Source organism: Vombatus ursinus, unplaced genomic scaffold, assembly GCF_900497805.2.
Source record: "Vombatus ursinus unplaced genomic scaffold, bare-nosed wombat genome assembly UNPS02011334.1, whole genome shotgun sequence".
In the NCBI taxonomy this organism is placed as follows: domain Eukaryota; kingdom Metazoa; phylum Chordata; class Mammalia; order Diprotodontia; family Vombatidae; genus Vombatus; species Vombatus ursinus.
In genome coordinates this window covers 1,846,460-1,874,207 of record NW_020951112.1, presented here as the reverse complement: position 1 = coordinate 1,874,207, position 27,748 = coordinate 1,846,460, and the positions used below count along the sequence as shown (strand labels likewise).

Here is a 27,748-nt window from a genome sequence, read left to right as displayed (position 1 = left end):
AAAAGAGATGAGAAGTCCTCAAGAATTAAATTTTGACAATATAAATATGAATGATCCTGATAGGGAAGAAAATGAAGGTAACAATTAAACAGAGTGTTGTGGCTACAAAGGGAGCTCTCACTAACTTATTTATAAAAAGGATGTAAGCAAAAGACACAAAAGAGTTACAGAACTCAATACTTAAATGGACCAATGGACCTGGGCTCTCCGGTAAACGCAGATATTCTCTCTCATCTTGCTCCCTCTCCTCCATGACTTCTCAAGCTAGCGGATTTTTTGCCCATGTCTTCACATAAATTCTCCACAGAGGATCCTTCCCTTGGCTTGCTCAAGGCTGTTGTTTTTTTTTTCCCCCTTGGTGCCAGCACCACCCTCACTCAGACTATCCAGGTGCTAAGCCTTGCTCTTGCTACATAACCAATCCACCTCCTTCTCTGAGCCCATATTTCATTTATGTCACTTCCTGCAAGTAAATCATCTTCGAGATAAGCTGTGCTCTGCATACATCCACCAGGTATCTCTCCATTGCCTTCTGAGCTGCTAGTAGTCTCACATCTTCAAATACTGGGGCATTCTATGATTCATAATCACATAACATCACTGGAAGAATACTGGCGTTAAATATTCCACATAGGAAAATTTACAGAAAGTGCCAAGACTAGAACTCAGATTTCTCAGTTCCTAGTCCAAGCACTTTCCACATCAAATGGATAAAGAATTTGTCAGAAGACACTCTGGGCCACTATGGGTTAACTGAGAAAGAGGTCATGTGAAACATCACTCTTCTTTGGTCAGGGTCAAGTAGTACATTAGGGGAACGACTTTAGGACAGTAGACCTGTTCTCAGCAAAGCATGTGACTAAATCTTGAGTGTTTTGTATTTAATTTTCTGCACGTATGTTGCCTCCCCACAAGAGTTCTCAAGTTAGCAGGTGAAGTCTTCAGATGTTAGAGGGCAGTGAACTTACCTTCAATTTTTGGCAGAGTTCTGCAACATAATATTAAAGGAATGGTTGGGAAGAATTTATTAGAGGACGCTATGAACACTAAATGTGTAACTTCTTCAAGAACAGGTCACACAAAAATAACTGCAAGTAACTTATTTAACAGGATCATGAGGCTGGCGGACCAGAGAAAGGCTGAACACCTTCTACCTGGATCTTGGCAAACCACTTAATGTTGGTGTCTCATGCTTACATGATACATGCAAGATTAAAAGACATGGGGGGGAGCACCTAGGTGGCACAGTGGATAGAGCACCAGTCCTGAAGTCAGGAGGACCTGAGTTCAAATTCAGCCTCAGACACTTGACACCTACTAGCTGTGTGACCCTGGGCAAGTCACCTAACCCCATTACCTAGTCAAAAAAAAAAAAAGGAAAAAAAGATTAAAAGATACAGCCTGGAGAAGACAGTATAGCCGCGTAGATCTGAACTGGTTGAATGACTGGAACCAAAAAACCGTCATTATTAGACTAATGTCAGCTGGAGGATGGTCTACCGAATCCCAGACATCCATCTGTTCATGGCTCTGAGCTCCCCGAGCTCATGTTTCTTGGTATCCCCAGTGTAATCCCCACTGCATTTGGCACACAGTAGACACTTAAGAAATGCTTGTTGACTTGAAGAAACCAAAGCTCAAAGAAATTAAATGATTTGGCTGAGTTCATATTAATGTTAGTATCAGCCTTTAAAAAATCTGATTTTTTTTAAAAAATCACAAAAGTTTGATGTGAAAGCCAGGTGTAAACAGATCTTTTTATGTATTTGCTCTTAAAGATTATTTTTGAAAACACAAACACAAATTCGTTCTAGTGAGGATAAACAGTATTATTAAATTTCCTAGTACAATTTCCATCTGCCAATACTGGTTCTCAGTACAGGATGGGGACATCATGGTCAGACCACATTTCACACGAAAATCATCTGAAGGGTGGAGTGGACGTTTAAAGCTCAAAATGAGTCAAGGAAAACAAAAAGGTGGGGGGGGGAGGATGAACTACTGCATGATCTTAGGTTGCAGTGGAAGAATGACAGCATGTCCAAAATGCAGGAGGGAGGGGGCAGTCCTGTACTCCTCCCCCCACTCAGATGACCTCAGAGTTCTAGGCTCAGCACTGTGCCCTCCATTTTAAAAAGAACATGGACAAACTAGAGCTGGTCATGGAGCAGGTGACTGAGGGTGAAAGGCTTGGAGATCACACCTACCATTCCTATGGGGAAAGGCCCTGCTGATGCTTGGCCTCGTGAAGGGCTGGGGAAAGATACTCCCCACGTGGAGGCCTTCAAGCATGTGAAGGCTTTTCACTGCTAAGGCTTAAGAGACAGTACCAAGAACAGCAGGTAGGAAGTGTAGGGGCCAAAAGAATTCCTTAACAATGGACTGGCCCTGTGACTTCATAGGGATGAAAACTCCCAGGGAGGAAATTCCCTCTACCACAGCAGCAGCTGGAGGGAGTAGAGAGTTGCCTGGGCCAAGGAGAAGAGATAAGTCCCTCAACAAACATCACACAGCCAATATGTGTCAGAGACAGGACTTGGAACTCAGGTCTTTCTGACTGAAGCCAGCTTTCTTCCACACCATACTACTGCTTCTCAATATAATGGGGATGTTAAAAAGCAGAATGGACTGATGGGTTAGGTAGCAAGCTCCCTGTCACTAGAGATTTTTTAAGCAGAGGCTAGATAATAATTTGGGAATACTGCAGGGAAAGATTCATGCTTGAGGGAGAGGCTGGTAAACAAACCACAAGAGTCCCTTTTTCAAGATTATATTTCATTCCCCTGCCAAAGAAGCTACAATGAATGAATGGCCTTCTAATGCCTACCACAAGCAAGTGGTCTATACTCCTGAGCCCAGCACAGCCCAGGGAGTTAAGAGATCATAGTAACACCCCTAAACAGATAATCATAGTACTCACTCCCAAGTAGTTGTGCTTAAAACCTTAAGTATTTTGGGAGGATCCCTAAATCTAACACCATAAACTGCCCAACCTTGTCTAATCCCACAAATACTTGATTATTAGTATAGTGAAATATTTCCTAATGCAAATTTTAACCTTCCTGGAAGCTTCAACCACATACTTTAAGTATGGAGTTATCTAATCTCACTCAACTTTTTCTTCTCCAAGTTTTGAAATAAGAGCTCCTTTATTTTCAACTCAGAAATCCTCAAGGCTATAGGGAAAGGCTCTTTCACAAAACCCTCAACTCCTGCTTGATAAAAATGAAAAAGTCAGTAGCCCCACATATTTATTCTATAAATAAAATATTTACATATGCCTATTTCTGGTAGGGTATCCATCAAATGCTATCAATTGTCTTCATGTGGTTTAGTGATCTGGGATGGACAGTCTTAATCCTCAGCTCTCCACCCTACCCAGAGCCACAGAGTCAAAGGCTCCAGCCCTCTGATTTTACACATAAATGTGTAAAACTATTTTTGAAACCAAAGCCCCAAAGCAAAACGACTTGATTGAGGTCACCGAAATAGTTGCCAGCAGAACCGGATTAATTTTAACCCTAGCCTATGTAGAATGCTAAGATGATAAATCTGACGATTAAAAAACAAACAAAAGTCAGATCGTGTGAAAAGTTGCTTGATATACTGGCTGATAAACCGAAATCACAATGTGCCTAGCTAAGGGGGCTCATACCAAACATTAGCTCTTCTAGGACAGATGAAGAGCGTTAGTACAATTTTTTTGCACACGCTTCGAATCACATGACTTCCTCAAGGTCAGTGAGTCAGTTGGCAGTTTCTCTAAGATTAGACTATGGCTTTTCTATCTGAGGCTTTGTTCCAACCACTAAACCACTATCAGTTTCCAAATAGGTAGAAACAAGCACTGACATTTACATCATCTATGACTCAGGCTTGATCTCTATCCAATGTCAGAGGGTATTAAAATTAACTTTTGGGTAAAACTAAAAGATTTTTCAAAAAGGATCTTAGAAAACTTACAACACAGAATACTGCAGAACTTAGAACTTAAAATCACAGAGCTCAAGAGACTGTCCATTCTACAAATGAGGAAGGCATGGTGACTTTACCAAGGTCACTGGGCTACTAGTGGTACATTCAGAATCTATGTGAAGGCCTCCTTTCCTTCACTCCATAATCCGTTGCAACTGAGCTTCCAACCTCATCACCACGCACACCTCTCCGCACTTGCCAAAGATCTTCTTAACTGCCAAAGCTAATTAATGGTTTTTCTCAGTCCCGCCCCTACGCAAGGACAACTCTCTCCACCAGCATACTCTCTTCTCTCTGGGTTCTCTCGTCCCACCTGTCTGACCAGTCCTCAGACCCCACGTTGGTCTATCATCCATCATATACTCACCTAACTGTGGGTACTGGCCAAGGTTCTGTGCTAAATCCTCTCCTCTTCTCCCTCTACACTCTTGCTCAGTAATCACCTAAGATATGCTCATACATTTAACTGTCCTCTGTAGGCAAATGACTCACAGGTAAGTATACCCAGTCTCTCTCCTGGGCTTCAGTTCCACATCATCAACTGACTACTGGACATTTCAAACTGGATGTCCTAGAGACATCTCAAATTCAGTAAGTCCAAAACAGAACTCCCCTCCTCTCTCTTCCAAACATCCCTTCTTCTCTCAAGGACACCAATATCCTATTCCCTGGGTTCATAACACCACCATTTGCCATGATTCTTCCCTTTTCCGCCACATTGTTCACATCTTGTCCCTTCATTCCAGGCACACTGCTACCATCTTATAGCATCGCTGGCACTAGTCACCCAGGTGACTTCAAACATCTCCTAGCTGGTCTTCTTACCCCAAGGTCCTCCCATTCCCCACCCCCCAGTATCCCGCTGCCCAAACAGGTAAGCAGGTTTCCCTACTGCAGATCTGACCACCTGACCTCCCTACTCCCAACAGTCCCCTATGGACTTTAGGGTTAGATATAAACTCCAGGGTTTAGATTTTAGAGTCATTTACAATGTGGCCCCAGTCCATCCTTCAAGTCTCACTGGATATTACTTCTTCCCTCATGCTCCCACACTCTGTAAGCTGCCCAAACGGGCCTTCTCTCTGTTTCTGATACACATTCCTCCATTTCTGTCCCTCTTGCCTAGCACACATACCCTCCTAGCTTCTATTTCAGGAAGTTCCTCTCTCTTCATGCCACAGCTCAAATGTCATGAAGCTTTTCCTGGTCCCCTACCCCTGACTGCTGGTGATTCCCCCCCACCCAAGAAAAAAGACCTACCTGTATTTAACAACTAGGTCTACATTTGTATTTATTCTAATATATTCAAATAGGTTCTTGTCTCTCTCAATAGAGCGTGAAAATTGAATAGGGATCCTGCCTTCGCTCTTTCAACCCCAGCACCCCGCCCAGAGCCTGGCCCAGAGGGATACTTAATACTTAACTGATGGATGAAAAATGTCATGATCCCTGACCTCCAGAAGCTCAGTCTACTAGGTGGAAAGCAGATGTGTGCATAAATGATAACTTATATTTATACAACACTGCAAACTTTATAAAGTACTTTCCTTACAACCATAAGACAGGTATTATCATTACCCCTACATTTCAGTTGGGGAAACTGAGGCTCAGATTAAGCGGTGATATTGTTGGATGAAGACCCCAGAAGCACAGTACGCAAGGCCATGGTAACAGTGTCAAAGCCGGCACCTGAACCTCAATCTTTGAACTCGAAGTCCAGGGTGCTCTCCGCTAAGCCACCCATCCTCTCGTAATACTAGCTCAGGTTTATATAGTGTAGGAACCCAAAAATAACTAGAATGTAAGGGTGTGTGTGCACATTGTGAGTGTGAGTGTGTGAGTGTGTGTGTGTGTGTGTGTGTGTATGTAAGAGAGGGAGAGAAAGGGGGGAAGGAGGTAGGAAGAGAGGGGAGGGAGGGGAAAGAAGGAAAGAAAGAAAGAGAGGAAAAGGAGAGAGGAAGAAGAGATTGGGTGAGAGATGCAAGATTCAAGGAGGGCAAAACTCACTCTCATGTGGGGTATCAAGAAAGCCCATTAAGGAGGGAACAGCACTCCAAACTACAGACAGTTCAGCTCCAGACATCATCACAGTTAAGGAAGGATAAGCTAATCTATGAACAAGGATATCTAGGAGCTTGAAGAGAGATGGACATCAACGGGTTACAGAGAAAACTTCAGGATGTCAGCTGCCTTCAAGCCTGTGGTGAGCTGTCATGGAGGAGGGGTCAGAGCTCTCCTGCTTGGTCTCAGAGAGCAGAATGAGGGGCAATGGGAAGTGGCTACAGATGAGCAGATTCAAGATCCCCCAAAGAGATCTGTGGTGCCTCAGGCTTCAGTGCCTGGAAGCCTTCAAAAAGAGTCCCGCTGAGCACTGGGAGGGATGAAGGTGAGGGGGACTGGAAGGCAGGCAAGGCCAGAGACAGAAATAAGCAAGGCGGAAGGTTTGGTGAAGAAGACGATAAAAGCTTTGGTCACACTGAGCCTGAGGAGTTAGCAGGATAGCCAGATTTCAGGATGTCCAATAAGAGGGTGAAAAATGAATGACATTTACATATTAAATTCTTTCAATTAAAAAAAACTAGCATCATTTTTCTAAGCTATTCAAATTAGGAAAAAATGCATACAAGCTTAAGCATTGTCTACTAAAGCTGAAAATGTCCACAGGACAATATTTTTAAACGTTTACTGAAATTATATTCCATTGGTAGCTTTTGCCAGCAAGATTTAATAATTTGAAATACATTGTCATAAAAACAAATGATGCATGATGCTATCTAAAATTAGAAGAAATATAGATACACACACCTAATCAAACCCATGTACTTAATGACTGACTGTCTTAATAGCCGATTTTCGGAGCACCTGGTTTCTTTGCTAAAAATCAGGGGATAATAAACTTGGAGCTGGAAAGGAACTCACAGGCCATAGAATCTACCGCCTCCCCCTTCATTTTACAGACAAGGAAACTGAGGTTAAAAAAGTAAGAGTCACACAGCCAATTCACGTCTGAGGAAGGGTCTGAATCCACACCTTTCCACTGAGTCCAGAGCACTAGCCTCTGTTCCATGCTGCCTCCAGTTTATAATTTGAAATCATACAGGGCAACCAGAAGCAACTAACAAAGTATAGTAAGTCTACACAATGAACAGGAAGTAGGGGAAACACGTGAAGGTAGCTACTCCAGGAAAGCTGCTACCTTACCTACGTCATAGGAAGAGATTCCAAGGGGACTCACCATATAGACAATCTGCTTTCCCAATCCAGATCCAGATTTGGACCAAATACATGGGTGATGTCTAACCTGGTTTAGAGCTCAACTAAGCACTAAAATTCTGTGCACTGAATGGAACCAGTTACATACTCTCTATAGATACTGGCAGAACTCTTCATTTGTGTATCTCAAAAACTGCACCGTATCTTACACACACTGAAAGTGACAAGGTGGAAAGCATTCTAAAAGTCTAATTGTCTTCAAAAGAAATCTTACCGATTCTGAAAAGACTTGCCAGCAATGTTGTCTCTATATGAATCAAACAGAACATGATATTGGTCCCGACTCCATTCCAGAACAACCTAAAAAAGAAAAATTTAACGATTACATCATTATACATTTTCTTGGCATCAAAGGATAACAGAATAATTGTTATCTCTGCCCCTTTCCTCCTACTCCCAAGGGGGCCTGGACCCAAAGGTGATGGGGTTGGAAGGGGAGAGGCACTGCTTCCAAAAATATTTTCATAGATCCATCAAACGTGATTATCCCTAAAATAACTTTCACCTATTATGAGCTCCTATCTTTCGCCTTCTTTTATTTCCTGCACTTAGCACGGTGAGTCCGAGGCACTTAATAAATGCATATTGACTGAATCGAGTGAGGCATGACAGAACTCAAGAGTTGCTTCCTTTGTGGCACAGACGTTATTTTCAAAATATGAAGTTAAAAAAATAATTTAGTGTACTTACATTGATGCTTCTATAAAAATTACAGCCATTGCTCAAAAGTATGGCAAGGCCCCTAAGTATGGCAATGTTCCCATTACAGAGCCCAGATCCACAAAGAGCGGAAGCCTTTCCAACAGAACAGAGACTGTAGTTCAGTCTTTTTCAAACACCTCCTTTGTAAAACAATTTGCAAAGTTTAAAGCCTTACACATATGCTAGCTTAAATGAAAAAAAAACTTTATTATTCCTAATAATAACCCTAAAAACAACCCCTCCCCATAAGCCAGTGGGCCTGGTGTCTCTAAGACTATGCCAGGAAAGCATAAGCTTGGGCCAGCTGGGAAAAGCAGCAGAGGCTTCAATAAGGAGAAGGGCAAAGGACTGGGGTGCCCGCTGCGGGCCACGCCCTGTGTAGGGGCTGGGGTACAAATACAGAGAATGCTGTAACCCCTCCTCCCAGGAAGCTTACATTCTAATGGAGACAAGTACATCTAAAAACACAGACTGCATAACTCTAAACTGAAAAAGCACAAATATATATATAAATATAAGGTACTATGGCATGGAGGGAGCAGCTGGGAAGATCAGGGAAGGCTTCAGGCTGAACTTTGTGCTCAAGCTGGGTCTTAAAGCAGAAGGGAACTCTCCAGGTGGAGGGGAGAAGGGAGGGCACTCCCTCCACGTGGCATGTCCAGTGTAAACATATGGCTTGTGGTTTGTGAGTGTGCTGAACATAGGTAAGACTAAATATGGAGAGATCGGCCTCCAGCCTCCTGTCTGTGCTCATGGCTAGCAATCTTAATAGACTCTACAGCTGCTGAGGGCAGAGACCATCCATTACCTAAACCATTTCCTCTTACAGTGTACACACAATGGGAGCTTAATGAATGTTTGTTTGTTGGGGCCTCTGTCTTGTTTTCCAATTCTTTCAATTGTGAAACACTGATCTACCCCTACAACTGTATGTTTCTGAAGAGAAAAAGGCCTAATTATCCATCTTTTAACCAACATGTCAATAGACACCAGTTGGCCTTACACTTGCCTTTTTTACACATATACACAGAGACATATACATACAACACATATGAAGAGGCGGCCTGGCAGAGTAGGTAGAAATCTGGGCTCCAATCCTGCTTCTGATCCCACTGCTGACAAGTCTGCTGGGTGACCCTGGGCAAGTCACTTAACTTCTCAGTACCCCAGCTAACTCTCTCTAGTCTCTAAGACTAGAAATTGTAAAGAAGGTACAGATCTGCTTTGGTAGAGGGAGTTTAGTCATCTGGGACTTCCTATATCAATTAATTTACAGGTCCAGGCCCTAACACACACACACACACAAACACACACACACACACACACACACATGTTCCATTTTCCTATAGCTGGTACTATGCTTATTTTTAAGCACGTATAATAGAAGAGGCACTGCCAATCATAAGACCATCCCTGCCCTCAAGGACAAATGCATATACTCCCTTAATCATTTCTTTCATCAGATAAATTCATCTGAAGGTCTTCAAACTGCTTCCATTATACACAGGAACAAAACCAGCCAATGAGAAGTTGACCTTTTTCAACACATTCACAAATATTCTGGGGACTGTCATACTAAGTCCAAGAGGGATTCCTCGGGGTACAGTACACCATCTATCTCCCTGAAGGGTTGTTTTCTTCTTTCTTGCATGCCACAGCTTCACTTCTCTGTTCATCCCTTCTGTTTAGCCCTAACTCTTCGAAGACCACAGCTAATTTTTGTAACAGACTAAACTAGGGCTCAGCAAATTTGGTTTGGATCTAGAAATAAGTCAAAAGTATGTAGGCACCAGATGAAAAGTCTTCAGCTGAAACAAAGGGCAGCCTGTGATGAGGGTTTAGTTCCCACAAGCAAGGTGTAACCCACATTTAACTCATTGAGGGTTTGCAGAATGCTCTAAAAGGAAAACTCCTTTGCAAACGTTCAAGAAGAGGGAGCTAAGCACGCAAAGCAGAGCATTTCCTGGACCGAATGGCCCAGTCTTCACCAAACTACTCTCCTAAACACCTATGCTAGCATCTATCTCCTGCCCCCATCCCCAGCCACTTGTCACTTGTCTGCTGCTTTCAGGGAAGATAAATATTAGACATCCATGATGAAACCGCCATGGGGAGCTGGAGCCCAGGATTCATCCAGCTCTGGACTATGGAACCATATACATGGTATCTAACGGAATGAATCACAGACTCTGAGCACTCTAAGGGACCTCAGAGACAAGCAATCTCACCCCTGACCAAGAATCCTCTCCTCTTCCACTCAGTCTAGAAACTGTCAAAAACAGAAATAAAGTTAGTTCAGCAAGGCCTGTTCTTTTTTAAAAATTATTATTATTTTTAATATTCTTTTCTTTTTAAATTTTGAGTTCCAAATTCTCTCCCTCCCTCCCATCCCCTCTCACAACCACTGAGAAGGCAAGCAATACGGTATCAATTATACATGTGAAATCATACAAAACATATTTCCATAATAGCCATACTGCAAAAATAAATAAATAAATGAATGAGGCAAAAAAAAAAAATAAGAGAAAATGATACTTCAATTTGCACTCAGAGTTCATCAGTTCTCTTTTGGACCACTGTATTGATCAGAGTAGTCAAGTCTTTCAGACTCGCTCATACTTTTACTGTGCACAATGATCTCCAGGTTCTTCTCACTTCACTTTGCATCAGTTCATATAGGTCTTGCCATGTTTTTTGAAATCACCTCCCTTGTCATTTCTCACAGCACAATATTGCTCTAACACAATCATATATGACAACTTGTTTAGCCATTCCCCAAATAATGGGCATCCCCTCAATTTCCAATTCTTTGCCACCACAAAAAGAGCTGCTGTAAATATATCTGTACATACATAGGTGCTTTTCCTTTTTGGTTTTTTATCTCTTTGAGATACAGACCTAGTAGTGGTGCTGCCGGATCAAAGGGTTTTCACAGTTTATAGTCCTTTGGGCCTAGTTCCAAATTGTTCTCCAGAATAGATAGACCAGTTCACTTTTCCACTAACAGTTCATTAGTGGACCTGTTTTCCCTCATCCTCCCCAGCATTTGTCATTTCTGATAAGTATGAGGTGGTACCTCAGAGCTATTTTAATTTGCCTCTCTAATCAATGGTGATTTAGAGCATTTTTTCATATGATTACAGATAACTTTAATTTGTTCTTCTGAAACCTGCCTGCTTAATATCCTTTAACCATTTATCAATTAGGGAATGGCTCTTATTTTTTTAAATTTGGCTCAATTCTCTATATATTTATTTTTTAAAATTTGACTCAATTCTCTATATATTTGAGAAATAAGGCCTTTATCAGAGAAATTTGCTATAAAATTTTTTGATATTACTTCACTGTCTTTGGTACCTTGTAGCAAAATGTAGCTTCCCGGATTCTCTTTTAATTAGTTCTATTTTTACTTTTGCCTTGTCTGAAATTATGATTGCTACCCCTGACTTTTTACTTCAGCTGAAGCATATTAGATTCTGCTCCAGGCCTTTACTTTAATTCTGTGTGTATTTCTGTTTCAAGTGTCTCTTGTAAACAACATAGTGTTGGATTCTGGTTTCTAATCTACTCTGCTATCCGTTTCTATTTTATGGATAAGCTCATGCCATTCACAGTTATGATTACTAACTGGGTTATTTCCCTCAATTCCATTTCCTTGCTTATCCTTTTCTCTCTCTTTTTATTCCATCCCTTCTCAAAAGTCTCTTACTTCTAACCTCTGCCTCCCTTAATTCATCCTTCCTTTTATCATTTCCTCCTCCCACTTCACTTCTCCCTTGCCCTCCTATTTCACTACTGGCTAAGACAGATTTCTACACATGACTGAGTGTGTGTGTGTGTGTGTGTGTGTGTGTGTGTGTGTGTGTTCTTCCCTCTTTAAACTGATTCCCATGAGAATGAGGTTCAAGCACTGTGCACCCCCCCCCCTCCATTTTCCTCTCCACTGTAAAAGCTCTTGCTTGTATGCCCAGCAAAGCCTGTTTTGGGGGATTTTGGGGGTTTTTTTGGCTAGGCAATGGGCTTAAGTGACTTGCCCACGGTCACACAGCTAGTAAGTGTCAATCGTCTGAGGCGGATTTGAACTCAGGTCCTCCTGACTCCAAGGCCAGAGCTCTATCCACTGCGCCACCTAGCTGCCCCACAAAACTTGTTCTTGACAAAGTCACACCAGCCCGTGGTGACCGGCCATATCCTCTTCCAGATGTTCACCATGACCACCTCCAGTTGGCAGGCCCACTTTCAGAAAGTCAGCAGGATATTTGCCATTTTCTACTTCTGTGGTATCTCTCCTGTTCTCCACAATAGTCAAAGCTGTAAGTGACTAAGAAATCACCACTGCCTTTCCTTCCAGTACCCTAAGATGCAGCTTCTCTGGGCCCAATGGCTTGAACTGAGGAGCGACCTCAGTTATCTAGGGCATAACCCCCTTTTCAGACATTTTTGGTTTGTTCCTTTGGTCCCAAACCCATTCTCCTCAGCAAAGAAAACAAACGCTATTAAGAATGGAGCGGCTCAAACCAGGAGAACATGGTACACAGTAGCAGCACCACTGTGCGATGACCAACTTTGTTGGACTTTGCTCTCCCCAGCAATACAAGAATCTAAGACAATTCCAAAAGCCTCATGATGGAAAATGCTTTCCACATCCAGAGAAAGAACTATGGAGTCTGAATGCAAATTGAAGCACACTAATTTTTTTTGTTGTTTTTTCTTTCTCGTGGTTTTTCCCTTTTGTTCTGATTCTTCTTTCACAGCATGACTAATATGGAAATGTGTTTAATATGACTGTACATGTATAGCCTATATCACAATGCACGCCATCTTGGGGAGGAGGAGGGGGAAAAATTTAGAACGCAAAATCTCATAAAAGTGAATGCTGAAAACTGAAAATAAATAAATAATTTAAAAAAAAAAAGGATGGAACGGCTCCAGGGTCTTTCTGTGGTTGGTAATTCATCCCCTCTTAGAGGCTCCCCTTTTATCCAATACAACCTTTCCCCTTTGTCAGCCTTAGCTTTGCTGGCCAGCTTGGATTCCTTCTAACCTTCACTTCACCTTAGAGAAACGTGCTATACTTTTATCTTCCTTTTTCATAACAAACTGAGGCCCTAAAAATCAAAAGCCACTCAACTAGTTAGTAGCAAAATGAATCTTTACAAAGTAATTTCTTAAAAGAAAATCTCATTATGAAAAGAACAGAGAGAGATTTTGTAACAGAACTGTCCCTCTACTTATACGGAGATAGTACTGATTCTAAGGAATTTGGGGGTTGAAGCAAACCACAAAAATTTCAATACTGCCTCCCCCAATTAGCATAGATCTAGATAAATATTTTCTATCTCTAAAAGCAACAAAGGAGATATGGTTAAAAGGAATGGAAAAAAAAGGAAAAAACAAAACAGCCCAAATGTTCAAAGCTGAAGTTCCCGGGCAGGAAGGCTGTCCAATGACACTGGCCCACAAGGGATCTCCACCTGAATTCAACCCATGGTCTCCTCATCTGTTTCACTCGATGACTTCTTGCAACATTCTCTGTACTGTCATACCCTTTATCTCTTATAATTTGGCAGCACTTTTCACATTTTTGTACCTTATCAGTCTTCCCAAAAAAGAAATCTTGTCACAGTGGACTGAAGACTTGGCTTTAAAACCAGGAAGCCCTTAGTTCAAGCTCTGCTTCTGACTCACATTTGGCTGTAGGACCTTGGGCAAGTCACTAAAACTCAATGCTCTCTGGGCAATTCTATCACAACTATTTCTCATAGAGATGGTGCTCACCTACATCAGAAGCTATCTGAAGCCTGAGACCAAACCTTAGCCTTCTTTCATACACATCCTACAAATGTATTATAGTTCCTTTTATGTAGCATAAACTTCTCTGGATCTCTGAACACAGAAGTGCGGCCGTTCCCTCTGCCATCACTGAATGCAACCCATCATATGTCTGTACTGTGTGTGATTTCTGCCCTCCATAAATCCTTGAATCCTCTCTCCGCTTCTTGTACTATTTTTTGTGGCTATCAGTTTCATTCTCAGGCTGCCCATTTGTCACCCCTTGCTTTCTGCCTTTTAAGCCAATTCTTACAGACAAATCACCATTGGTCAAGCAAAGATGTCTACTTACACACACTGTACACATTTCCAGAGGCCATTAGGATGCCTGAAATTGATGTTTCTCTGACATCGTGGGGTCCCGTGATTTGCAAACATACAGCAAAATGAGGAGAATGTTGGTGTTAAACAAGACAACCCTCAGCAGCAGGGAGAGTCTCAAGGGACCTTACTCCAAGTAAGATGGTGTCCAATCTTCTCTGGGCTCCTTAAACTTTTTCCACTTGAGACCCCGTCAGCGCTTCTTAAACTGTGGGACCACATAAACGAAGACCCACAGTTCAGGACGCGCTGTTCTAGATGACTGGGGGCCCAAGCTCACTGCTGCTGCGCATGTCCCGAGGCATATGAACAGATGGGCTCGCTCGTCTATCCAACTCCACATCATAACTTACACAGTATGAATTCTTCATTCATTCTGTGTTTCCTGGGTTGATGACAAGGCCAGTCTCTTCTGAGTGTCCAGAGTGTGTTAAAAGCAGTACAGTGGATATATACGGCCAGGCCTGCTAAAGACCTGTGCTTCAAGTCCTGCCTTGGGCATACATTCACCATATGGCCCAGGGGAAATCTCTTAATCTCTCAATACCCCAGACAATTTTCTATGATGATAAGTTATAGACAAGTTGCAGAAATTCATAGGAACACAAGTCTGTATCAAAACTAAAAAAGTGTGTGTGTGAGTGTGTGTGTGCGTGTGTGTGTGTAAAGTTGAAAGGGCCTTATACCATTTCAAAGTTTGATGCAATTAGTACAACATAACCCACACAAAAAAGGGAGTATTTGGACAACCTCTCTGTATTTAGCAAATGAATTCCTTCACTTTTAAAATTTTGCACAGAACATTCCCCACAACATTAACATACTTTAATAAGCGCATGTGTCTCTGTTTTATGCCTTTGTTTTTTATAAGTACCAAACTACAGTAAGACTTAGGGTCATAGAATGTGGGTACAAATCCAGGCATCCTCATTACTGCTGTACAAGCCTTAGGCAGCTCTAAATCAATGAGACAATGATTTTCACCCCAGACCATTTGCTCCCTTTCCGTTTTACAGAACACAAAGGTTTGCCAACTCCAGGGCCAGACTTAGAACATACACAACAGAAATGTGGTCATACAACCAGACTTACTGGATCTGGTTGGCTTTGTTCTAATATTATGCTATATAGCATGACTCAATTTAATAGCATGGAGAGGCAGGCCCTCAAAAGACACTATAAACAGGAATAAATCAAGCTGGCAAGGAATAGTAGAGACAACAAAAAGCTTTTTTTAGTTACTTAAGTAGAAAGGAGATCAAAGAAAAGGTGGGAGACCTGCCCAGGGAGAAGGCGAGGATAAGAACAGAACAGATGACTGATAACTTCCCAATAGCAATCTTAATTCCATTTTCTTTGCCAAGAAGGGCAGAAAAGTGAAGAACCAAAGTAGTTAACAAGGAATTGAAAACTAAAATAAATGGACAGTGAGAGAGCAGAGCTGCACCAAGGCCAAGACAAACCAGATCTAGAGTACTAAGAGAAAGGTTAGATGTAACTCCTGATCTACTGCAATGAACAATCATGGGTAACTGGAGACGCTTCAAGACTAGCAGATGTAAAATGTGGTCCGGCTCTCTAAGCCTGACTTTTATTACTGGAAAAATTCTAAAGTGTATGATTAAATAATCAATCAGTCAAAGTTTACTGAGCGCCTCCTATGCACCAGGCACTATATTAAATGCTGGGGATACAAAAAGAGGCAAAAGACCGCCCTGACCTCAAGGAGCTTACAATCTGCAGGGAGACAACATGCAAACAGATATACAGAAAGCAATACACAGGATAAAGAGGAAATAACTGAAAAAGGGAAAACTCTGGAATTAAGAGGGGGTAGGTTGAAGGTGGAATTCTAGTTGGGACTTAAAAGGAAGCCAGGGATGGTTTGTGACTAAAGCTTCATCAGTAACAAGTCAGAATAACCACAACTCACCTTTCTATAGCATTTCAAGATTGCCAAAATGCTTTTCTCACAACTCTCTAAGGCAGGTAAGTGATGCAAGCCGTAATCGCCTCCCTTTTACAGGCACATTAAGTACCTTTCCCAGGGTTACTTCCCTTCTGAGGCTGGATTCTTAAGGTCTCCAGAAAACGTGTCCAACACTCCTTCCCCTACCCAATGCTGCTTCACTTCCAGACTAAGCTCATTAGGCCCCCTCTTTGGTTTTTTTTTGTTTTTTTTTTTTAGGCAATTGGGGTTAAGTGACTTGCCCAGGGTCACACAGCTAGTAAGTGTCAAGTGTTTGGTCTGAGGCCACATTTGAACTCAGGTCCTCCTGACTTCAGGGCCGGTGCTCTATCCACTGCGCCACCTAGCTGCCCCGTTTTTTGTTTTTTGTTTTTTAACAGTTATAAACTATCAGATAAGGAGAATGTCCTTATCCTAGTCCTGGCAAACTTCAATTTCATCAAAGAATTGAATTGGACAAACGTTCTCATGCAGTTCTTGTGGGCAAGATGACTAGATTGGTGTAAAGAAGTCAGGTGGATTCTAAGATGGAGGAATGACCAGACCCCAAAACAGTCATTTAGGAGTCAATGTCGACTTGGAGGCAGAACTCCAGTGGTACAGTTTCACAAGAATCTGTCCTTGGGGTGCTATTTCACATTTGTATCAAGAACTAGGATGAAGAAAATGATAGGGTAATCATCAAATTTGCAAATGACACAAACCTGGAAGGGATAAGTTAAACAATGGATGCCAAGTCAGGATCCAGAAAAATTAGAATGTAAATAAGCTCGTTGTGAGCTGGCTTTGTTTCATTCTCATCACCCCCTGCCCTTCCCTTCCTTTCTTCCCCCTCCCCCACAACAGAACAGAGCAGGTGCTCAAGAAATGCTTATTCCCTGATTTCAACAAGTAAAGCTGACAGGCTTAATCTAATATGATGGAATGTAAGAGAAAGAAAGGTAAAGTCCTACACTTAGGTTAAATAAATGTTTAAGAGGTCCAAGCATGTCAGCATAAAGTAAAAGATGGGGGAGGGTTGGCTAGACATCAGCTCAGGAGACAAAGATCTCGTGGTTTCAGTGAACTACAATTTCTCTGAGTCAACAGTGCCACTAAAAGAGCTAACCGTGATCTCAAGCTGCCTGACTAGCGATCTTGTGGTCAGATGGCAAGTGGAGGCATGTGCTCAGCTGAGTCCCATGCTGCTCCAAAGGAGAGTGTCTACACTTCGGGAAAGGGGGGGGAGATGAGAATCAGTTAAAGGATCTGGGAATGCCTAACCGGGAAAGGAAAGACTTAAAAGGGATGGGAGAAGAGTTCAAGTGTTTGAAGGGATACTACATGGAAGGATTAGAATTCTCTCCTCTGCTGACCTTGTACTAGGGGAATTCAACATTCACAATGATTCTGTTTTAAATGCCTTAACTACTTGGTTCCTCTACTTACTCACCTACTATGAGCTACTCCTCCACCCTACCTCAGACACACACAACACCGGTTATACCCTTGATCTTACCATGACTCTCAAGTACCATCTCTATGCTCAAGAATGGTGAAATCCCCTTATCCGACCAGAACCTCTTAGCTTTTCTCCCTCTGCTTTCTTTTATATAACCCTACTCTTCATCTGTACTACGCCCTCTCATCCCTTGATCCCTCAGTTCTCTCCCAGGCCATCTCCCCTGTACTAGCTGTACTTCCTCATTTTGGTCCCTTGGTGAACCAATTCAACTCAACACTGTCCTCTTCTCCTGAAGCCCTATCCCCCTTACCATATTGCTGATCATGGTCAGCCAAGCCTCAGCCTTGGATAGATCCTACCTTTCACCACCTTCATACCTACACTCAAGCTGCTGAATGAAGGTGGAGAGAATCATGCAACTATTCTGGATCATTGGGAAACAGAAACAAAGGTTGTGTTTTTTTTTTTGGACTACACCCATGATTTCATTGGCATACAGAACTCTCAATGAAGACATTCATTCTATCTCCTCTGTAGTTATAGTAACAGAAGCACTGAGAGGTTAAGTCACTCCTCTGGGGTCATACAGCCAGTACACATCATGAGGGGGCCTTGAACTCATATTTTCATCTGACGTAGGCTCTCCATTCTTCAAGAAAAAACTGGGTTATTTGTTGAAAGCAAAAAACAAACCAAAAAACAAACAAATAAAAAAAAGTCTCACATATACAAAAACATTTAGAACAGCACTTTTTGTGGCAACAAAAAACTGGGAACAAAATAGGCACCTGTCAGTTGGGAAATGTCTGAATGTGGCCTGGAACTGTAATGTAGTATCATAGGAAATAATGAATAGAAGGAATGACTAACTACTGGGGTGAAGCTGGGGTGAAGCTACTCTGGAGGGTTGACTCTTATTCAGATACTAGTTACTACATGCCCTCAAGAGATTTCTTCCAGTTCTAAGATTCTTTATATTGTAAATCTTCCCTACTTTAATATAAGCCCAAGTCTCATAATCTATTCAATGTGTTAGTTCTGGATTTTCAGATTCTACATATATGCTTAAGAATTTTAGATAATCAACTTTGTTCTTAATTGTGAAGGTAGGAAGCATGTCTGTTCAACAGCCTTCAAACTCAACGTGGGATCATGTGAAGGCCTAAGCAAATGGTGTAGTAATGAATAAGATGGTGAAAAATATGATTTTTGACAACTTCCTAGCAAAAGAAAACTGAAAAAAGAAATCATAAATGCTATGGCAAAGAGGAAACGACCTCCCTGAAACACTATTACACCACTATATCACACTACTTATCCCAAATTCCCATTTCTCCTTCTGGCCAAGCTGTAATTCGAATCATTTAACTTCTGCTGACAAAATGAGCTCCTCCTATGACCTTAAGGCAATCTACAATTTGAATTCTTCAGATGCAGGGATATGCCATGACTCTCAGCCAAACAGTATCACTGGGAAAACAGTTTTCTAAAAGCGGGGGAAGCTTGGGTCCATTAAAAACATCAGGCAATTCCCCTGAAGCAAACGACCCCGTTTTCGTCCTCCCATCAGAATCCCTGTTCATTGTTCATCTATGTTGTCTAAGATGCGAATATTAGTGAACCAGTTCCAGAGGCTGTCCATCTGTTGGCATCTTTCAATATAGACAATAGGCCACTTGGTTTTTCCTATGTGGATGATCAGACCAAACTCTTGAATAATTACAGATCTCATCTAGTAGGTTCTGCGGTGTCCTTAGGCTAGGTGTAACCTGTATAATGTCCCCAGAGACAGAAGCATCAAAAGGACCTCACCACCCGGAGGGAAGCCACCTTCTTGGTCTCTACACTGAGCATCATCCAAGACAGCGGCAAACACCTCTGGCAAGCATGTCTCCTTGATTTATTCTTTACTGAACACTAGTAATCATCAGAGGGTTAAACAAAATTCTGTGTGTGGTTACTGCTTTAAAAAATTCTTATATGCTCTTAACATACTTGGGAGATACTTTGTTGGAGAAGAGCCTATAAAGAAACATTTGCTCTACTGAAGCAATGAGCGCAGAAAGGATCCTGGATTCCCCCTGACGTTCGGTAGACTATGTGACTATAAATGTGTGCTCTACTGCAGAGTACCATTGCTATGAAAGCCTGCCTGTTCCTTCTCATACCTCCATCAAAGGCCAGACATGGGAAACGGGCAGTGAGATCAGTTGTTACTGGGATTCTTCTCTAGATCACTTCTTTGAAAAATAAGGTCTGTGATTTTTGCTGAGTTTAGTATTTTAGCCACTTGCGGATATTTGGAGCATCAATCTCTCAATATCCTCAAAATGATTTCACATCCAACAAAGAAAAACTCCCTTTGTTTTCTTTAGTCCCAAATCTCCTTCATGCAGCACACCGTGAACTGGCAGGTTAGACTATAAAAGTTGCAGAGGAAAGTTGGTCGCAATATCTAAGCACATCTTTGCCATGTTTTTTTTTCTTTTTTTGGCTGCTCCTTAAATTCCTTACAATGTCATTCTAAATGTTCTTGGTATGTTCAGACTTAACTAGGTCTATTCACAAGCTTTCTGAAAATCTGATCGCTCCCTTAAAAAAAAAATTATGAGGATATACTACTCAGAGTCTTCTACAATTCTCTATTAAATTTTACAAAGCAGTTTATATTCTAAATTGATATTGCCTGTGGCTGCTATCTACTTGGAAAGGAGGTAAACGTTTGCTGTCTAAATGAGTTTCTAGTTGTTTTGGTTTTTGTGGGGATCAGTTCACACTAATTTATATTCCATAGGAAATGGTGATGGTCTATGTCAATGGTTGGTCTTTTGTTCATTTCCCACTGTGGGAGGAAAAACTCTTTTAGGTTATGACAACTACCACTAGATTCTGAATTTTCCAGAAGTATCTTATATAGTTCTGTATGCCTCCCACGGGAAACAGCAGAAGGCTTCCTTTGGAAAAAAAAAAAAAGACAACTTGTTTTCATTTGTTTTAGTTGCTGTAGAATGGTATAAAATGGAAGATCACAGGGTTTGAAAAGGTCTTGGAGATTCCTTATCCCAATACTTTAGTGTTACAAATAAGAAAACTGAGGCCCAAAGGGGTTCACAACCTTGCCCACTCCTGTAAAAAGCAAAGAATTTACAGAAATGGAATTACTCTGAACCTCTCACAATGTTACATATTAAAATACAGTACCTAAGATCAAGATAATGTGAGGTAAATCAAGCAGTCTGGCGGGGGGGGGGGGGGGGGAAGGGGACCTGGGCAGTGGTATGCTTTTAGATAAAGCTTTTAAAAAGACTAGAGACCTTGAATCAGGGTAGGGAGTGAGTTGAGATAAGGGAGAGGTATTGGAAATGAGGAAGCTGGCAACATTTGAAAGAGGAACACATACTAAGGATAATATAAAAACTGTCTCAAAATGAAAAAATGGATTCAAACCTACTCCCTGGGGGGATCCAGGTTTACCAGCTGACCACCTGAACTTCACTATGGTGCACGGTTCAGATTATAAGACTTTCTAAATGGCAGACCAAATTGCCCTACCAAGGTTCTTATTAGCACTCCAGAGCTGTGCATGTGTCAGGATATCTGGCAGGCAGCAAACAGCAATACATAGCTACATGTATTTATCTATGCATTTTATCTATGTGGTTATCTATGTATTTTATCTATGTGGTTATCTATGTATATATGATATAGAACTAAACATGTACCCACCCATTGGAAATTTTGCTACATTCAATAGTTGTGCCGATTGCATAATTTTAATTTACAAATGAAAAATGTATAATCTTTATGCTAGGTACACTGGTTCAGCCACTTATTTTCTAAAGAAATTTAAGATAAAAAAGAATCAGGTTTTGGTAGTAAAAATGACGTATATTCAGATAAATATCAAACTACCCACCTCCTGCCAGAAAGATCATGGACTTAGTGCTAAATTCTAAATTCTTGGACACATCCAATATGTGAATTAGTTATGCTTATTATAAGGGATTGGGGGTTTTTGTTTTGTTTTGTTTTTGTTTGGGGAGAAATGTGAGGGAAGTATATAGAAGAAGAATCACGACATAGTGACCTCTCCAAACAAAGACAAAGAAGGGAATGTCTTTGAAACACTTTTTAAAAATGCACAAAAGAGAAGAGAAAGAAATTCAGAGGGAGCTACAGACACAAAGGATAGTTTTGAAACTAACATATATTATGGGGGCAGCTGAGTGGCACAGTAGAGTGCCAGGCCTGGAGTCAGGAAGACTCATCTCCTTGTTCAAATCACAACAAATGTATTATATGCTTCTAAAAAAAAATATAAGCTAGGCAGCTAGGTAGCAAGGTTCACAGAGCACCAGCGCTGGAATCTGGAGGACCTGAGTCCAAATCAGGCCTCAGACACTTATTAGCTGGGCAAGTCACTTAATGCTGACTACCTCCAAAAAATAAAAAAATACAAGCTGTATATAAAAAATTTGTGGTTTTATATAACCTATATCAAATTGCTTACTGTCTTAGGGAGGAGGGAGGGGAGGAAGGAAAAAAAATTTGAAACTCAAAATTTTATTAAAAAATGAATGTTAAAAATCATCTTTACATATAATTGGAAAAAATAAAATACTATTTTAAAAATTTTGTAATTTAATTTGCAATCTTTTTTTTGTTCTTTGTAAATAGAAAGGTTCATGTTTGCTGGCATTTTTCAAAATCAGAATAAAACTTTTTTTAAAGAAAAAAGAGCATCTTACTTAGGAAATTCTTAGAATTGAATGGAGGAATGCTGACCTACACTGGAGCATTTATGAAATAAGTGAAGAGGAATGAAGTATAAAGCAATGAAGAAAAAGTAGCATTTGAAGCAAAGAGCACAGAGGAAGAAAACGATCTTAATTTTAGTTAAGTTGATAAAATGATACGTTAGTCATGCTACATTTATCCAAGTGGAGCTAATGCAACAGACAAAGTGAAGGGTGGCCAAGAGAAGACAACTGAACAGAACAAAAATTAGAAGTGGTTCAGAGTACTGGTCTAGGCTCCATCATTTCTCAACTCTGTAAGATGTTTGCTTTTTCCGTTTTTATTAACAAGGATTCTTGACCCCAGTGCATGCATTAACATTACACAGACTTGAAACACCACCAGGGTTTCTCTCCACTACACTTAAGTAGCGTTACAAGAATGACCAACTCCAGCAGCTTAAGGTATGACTTGTTCATATTATAGTAAATCTCCCCTTTTCAACTGGGAAAATGAATAAACTGGTCTACTGTTTACTCCAGAGAGGTCCTGTGAAGTAGCGGGGCGAGAGCGCTGGACTGAGGCAGAAAGACTTGGGTTGGAAGGCCACCGTGGACACTAGCTGCGTGAGCTGTGTGAGCCTGGGTGTGGCATCTAACCTCGGCTTCCTGGGCTGCAAAATACGGATGATAATAACAGCACTCCCCTCTTGGGATTATTGTGCCGATCAAACGGTGCTTGGTAAGATACTTTGCAAACCTTAAAGGACTATATAAGTGTGAACTGGTAGTTTTAGCAGCAGCTTCTATAATTAAGGCAGGTTTTAGGGAGGAGGGAGGGCTTTGAAGGCAGGCATCAAGATGGATTGTCACGCAGTGCCAGGTAACCTCTTTCTGGTCCTATCAAACCCAATGGACTGTCACAGCCTAAAGCCAGCCTAGCGAAATGCATGGAAGCTGATCTCCAAAGGTAGCCTCCAGGGATGACATTTTTGACCCAAGTAACTTGTGAAACCATGTCAATCATAAAGAGACTATACCAGTAAAACTGGCATCAGTGGAGAAAGCCCACATGCCAATGAAATCATTGTTCCTTGAAGTATACAACAGTCAGCAAGTACTTAAGTGCTTATGTGTCAGGCACATTAATAAACATATTAATGAACCTAGATGTAATCGACTTAAAACTTAATGGTTTTTTACAACTGAAAACACCTTAGAAGGGTCAAAACATGGATTCTAAGGGCCACATGTACAAAATGGCATACAGATAAGAGGGCACAATGCACCATCTACACTTGTGTTTGTGAATAACTCACAGTAGGTAGTACTTGAAAGTTTACAAAGCTCTTGGACTATATCCTATAATCCTTTTCTGCCCTGGAGCCAAAATTCAGTTCAACAAAAAAGCAGGTTTTAAACAACCTGAAGAGTACTTAAAAAAAAAAAGTACTGCAACCATATAGTTAGATAAGAACTCCTCAAAAATTCAAGATAAATTGCACCTGTAGACACACACACGCATTCTATTAACAATTCAACTCTTTATTACCTCAGTAAAAATCATGCTAAGAGAAAAATATTGATTCAGTTTTAAGTAAGTAAAACAACTGCAAAAAAGTGTCTCAACTAATGTATTTCTTCACTCAAAGACATTTTAAATAGGTTATAAGCCACCATTAAGGGCATCCCCAAGTGCTGTTCAAACATACATACCCTCTTAACAGTTTCTAATTCAACTAAAGGCAGTATTACCATATATTGACTCTAAGGAATTTTAGACTTGACCATCTCCATGTTAAATCTAGAATATTTCCGTATTCTCTCTCTAACTGCCTGTGCTGTACCCCAAGACGCCTTGTGCTGAAGTCCAAGGGAGCTGCCCTCATAAAGTCACGTGTCCCAGAGCCTGAGTTGGTCTTGTGATCATGAGATGATACACAGATCTAAAAGGAAAACTATGGCTAGACCGGTTGATGACCTACGCTGAGTAATCTGTTTGAAACAAGTGTACAAAAATCTAAAACCTGGCAATTACGGTAAAGGTTTAGAAAGTACCAAGTCCCATGGATTCTTCAACCCATCAGTGGAGTCGAAACCCTCAAAATTCAAGCACAAATTCACTTCTAAAAGCCTAAAGGGTCAAAAGTTTCCAGACATAGGAGTGAGGAAAGAGGAGAATTAAGAAGGAGCAAAAAAGGGAAGAGGTACAGGAGGGCAGGGCAAGGGAACAAGGTTGTCCATTAGAGGTGGCAAAACTGGCACAAACTAGTGATAAAGTGGAGGTAAGGACAAGGCCTATTAGAAGTAAGCAGGGACTTTCAATGAAGGACTTGAAAACCTTGGTGTTAAAGGCAGTTAACAGATGAATACCCAGGTGCTGAAAGGACAGGAGAGGGAACGGAATTCAAGGTGTCTTGGATCAAAGAAGAGATGAACAAAGGAGGAGCACAGAAAAGCTAAGACTGAAGGGCCACAACTCAGAAAATGAGACATACGTATACACTGCACAGTGAATAACAGGTAAAGGACCCTGGAAGAACTCAGGTGGAAGATGTAGAGACAAGAGTCAGGTGAGGTGCAGATCGCATCTTCTCCAAGAAGGAAAACTGAGATGACCACACCCTTCCCCCCCAAACAAAAACAAAACCGGAGTGGGGAGGCAGATAATATAGAAGGGTGGGCATTTAAGAGTCTCAGGATGCCTTACAGAGGTAGAGATTTGGGAAATGAGGAAATGGAGTAAATATGGAGTGATGGATTTGGAGTCAAAGGTGGTATTGTTCAGTCATTCCGTTTGTGACCCTTTTCTGAGATTTTCTTGGCAAAGATACTGGAGGGGTTTGCCATTTCCTTCCCCAGCTCATTTTACAGATGAGGAAACTGAGCAAGTCATACAGGTAGTAAGTGTCTGAGGCCAGATTTGAACTCAGGAAGATGAGTCTTCCTGATTCCAAGCCCCCCACGCTGTATGCTGTGGTGCTACCTAGCTGCCTCTGGAGTCAGAGGACCTGGGTTCAAATCTCAGCTCTTCCACTTACTACTGCCTCAATGCAGATTGATTTAAAACTGTGTCCCTAAGTCCTCCCACAGCTGAATGCTAAACATTTGCTAGCACACCCCTTTCAGGGTATATTAGGGAGACAGAAATTTAGGAAACTTAGGTTAACAGAGGGCAGTGGGGATGATATTGGTGAAAGGCTCATCTCTCCCAAGGGAAAGCCAGTACTTCAGTAACCTCCAAAAAAAAAAAAAAAGGTTGTTTTTTTGTTTTGTTTTGTTTTGTTTTGGAGGAGAGAATGACAGTAGGCAGTAGGGCAGGTCTGGATGCCTTAGAACCGGCCGAGTCTTAAGTGAAAGACTCACCCCTCCAAACTAAAAGGAAGCAAAACTTCACCTTCTCTCTCCCCCTAAAAAGAGTATGAGGGGAAAACGTGTAACAAAGATGACAGAGCTCACAAACCTTTCAGGGTGTGAGGAGAGAGAAATTTAGGAAATAGGGAAGGACGGAAAGGGCCACACCTTTCCAAACTTACCTCCCTATAAAGAGAGGTAATAATGGGGGAAAGGCGGTAGAATGGAGACGGTAGGAGAATTTAGAAGATGTCAGGGTGGGGGGTGAGGGTTACACTTCTCTCTCCAAACTGAAAGGCTGGAGCACAGCCTTCCCCCAAAGGATCACGGCTGGGGAGGTGAAGTTAGAGGCTCTCGGGATGCGGTGAGAGGGAGAAACAAAGAAGCTGGAAGGGAAAGTGGTAAGCGTCGCACCTCTCCACCTTGGAAGGCCGAGAAGAGGAGATGGCCCTTCAAAGGAATCAGCGGGTGGGGGGGTTAGCAGAGAGCCCCCCACATAGAACAATCGAGGCATTAAGTGGTGGTTAGTAGAGATTTCCCCCCTAGAGATAAAAACACTGGAGGGTGGCAAAGACACCCCCCCTTAAAATAAAGAGAGAGAGAGAGCATGTGGGAAAGGGGTTAGGGGAGACCCGTCCCGAGCGGAAGCCTGTGGAAAACAGCAGCAGAGACCCCCTGCAGAGGCCAGCACCTGGGGGTGGAAGGAAGCTGGGACCCCTTCTGCAGAGGCGGCATATGGAGGGAAAGCAAGGACCCCCGCCCCAGCAGAGGGTGCAAGAGCGGGACCCCCCGCAGAGGCAGCACGTGGGGGTGCATGGCGGGGACCCCCCGCGGAGGAGGCACACGCGTGGGGGGGTGCATAGCAGAACCCCCCCTCCCGGCAGCCCCCCCCAGGACCCGGAGGCTCCGCGCGGACTCACCTCTCCAAACTGGAAGGCGGAGACGATCATGAGGACGACGCCCCCGAAGCACAGGTAGAGGCCGTACCTGTGCGACAGGCAGGTGTAGGTCTGCCTCTGCAGGAGCTTGAGCAGCATCGCCGCTGCCACCGCCGCCGCCGCTCATGGCAGCCCCGGCCACGGCCGCCTGCCCCTGGGCTCAGCTGCGCGCCAGGCGCCGCCGCTTCCGGGAGGCTGCCGGGCCCCGGCCCCGCCCCCGCCGCGCGCCGCGGCGAGAGCGAGGCTGGGGGCGGAGCCTGCGGCGGCACCGGCTCCCAACGCAGCGCCCCCTGGTGTGCGGAGGGACGCGGTGCCCTCCGAGGCTCGTGGGCCGCTTCAGGCCCCGCCCACCGCGTGGGCCCCTGGGCGGTGCGCGCAGCCAGAGCAGAGCAGAGGAGGCCGGGGGCGGGAGGATCGAACGAGTGGTGTACTCCGCGCCGGTGGGAGCCTCCCCAGAGAGAAGTAGGATTTATAAGTGTTGTAAAGGTTGCAGAGTCCTTTAAATGCACTGTCTCAATGGAGTCCCCTGCTCCCCCAGAAATGTGGTTATATAAACACTTTAAAAGTTGCAGAGCCCTTTATATACATTGTCTCATTTGAGCTTCCCTTCGCCTCCTGCTGGCTTATAAAAACATTTTCAAGATTGCAGAGTACTTTAAACATAGTCTCATTCGAGCTGCATAAAAAGGTGGGTTTTATGTTTGGAAGTTTACAGAGCACTTTGCATACATTGTTTCATGGGTGCCTTGCAATAAGCATGGTCTATAGAACGTCAAAGCTTGAAAAGTCCTCTAAACACAGGGTGTCCCAAAAGTCTTGGTGCAATTTTAACCTATAGAACCTAAATGAGACAATGTATTTTGAGTTTCGCAACCTCGAAAGTGTTTTTTTTATAAACCACACGTCGTTTGTTGTTCATTCCTTCAGTCCTGTCCAACTCCTTGTGATTCCTCTGATCGTGGCATGCCAGGCCCTTTTATTAACCACTACCTCTCAAAGTTCATCCAAGCTCACGTTCACTGCTTCCATGACACCATCTATCCATCTCATCCTCTACCATCCCCTTTTCCTTTTGCCTTCAATCTTTCCCAACATCAGGGTCTTTTCCAATGAGTCCTGTCTTCTCATTATGTGGCCAAGGTATTTCAGCTTCATCTTCAGATGTTAACCTTCCAGTGAATAGTCTGGATTAATTTTTTTAAAG

At 42.4% G+C, this 27,748-nt stretch overlaps 1 protein-coding gene across 1 annotated transcript in view; it reads right to left on the bottom strand.

Annotated features, from left to right (window-relative positions):
• Positions 1 to 26,678, bottom strand: part of GNPTAB (N-acetylglucosamine-1-phosphate transferase subunits alpha and beta) — a 91,561-nt gene extending 64,883 nt beyond the window's left edge. Inside the window, exons 1-2 of the mRNA XM_027855783.1 lie at positions 26,527 to 26,678; positions 7,463 to 7,548 (exon numbers count right to left, since the gene is read on the bottom strand). Coding sequence (XP_027711584.1) covers positions 7,463 to 7,548; positions 26,527 to 26,643 — 203 coding nt within the window. The 5' untranslated portion in view covers positions 26,644 to 26,678. The remainder of the gene's footprint in view (positions 1 to 7,462; positions 7,549 to 26,526) is intronic.
• Positions 26,679 to 27,748: the final 1,070 nt, after the last annotated feature.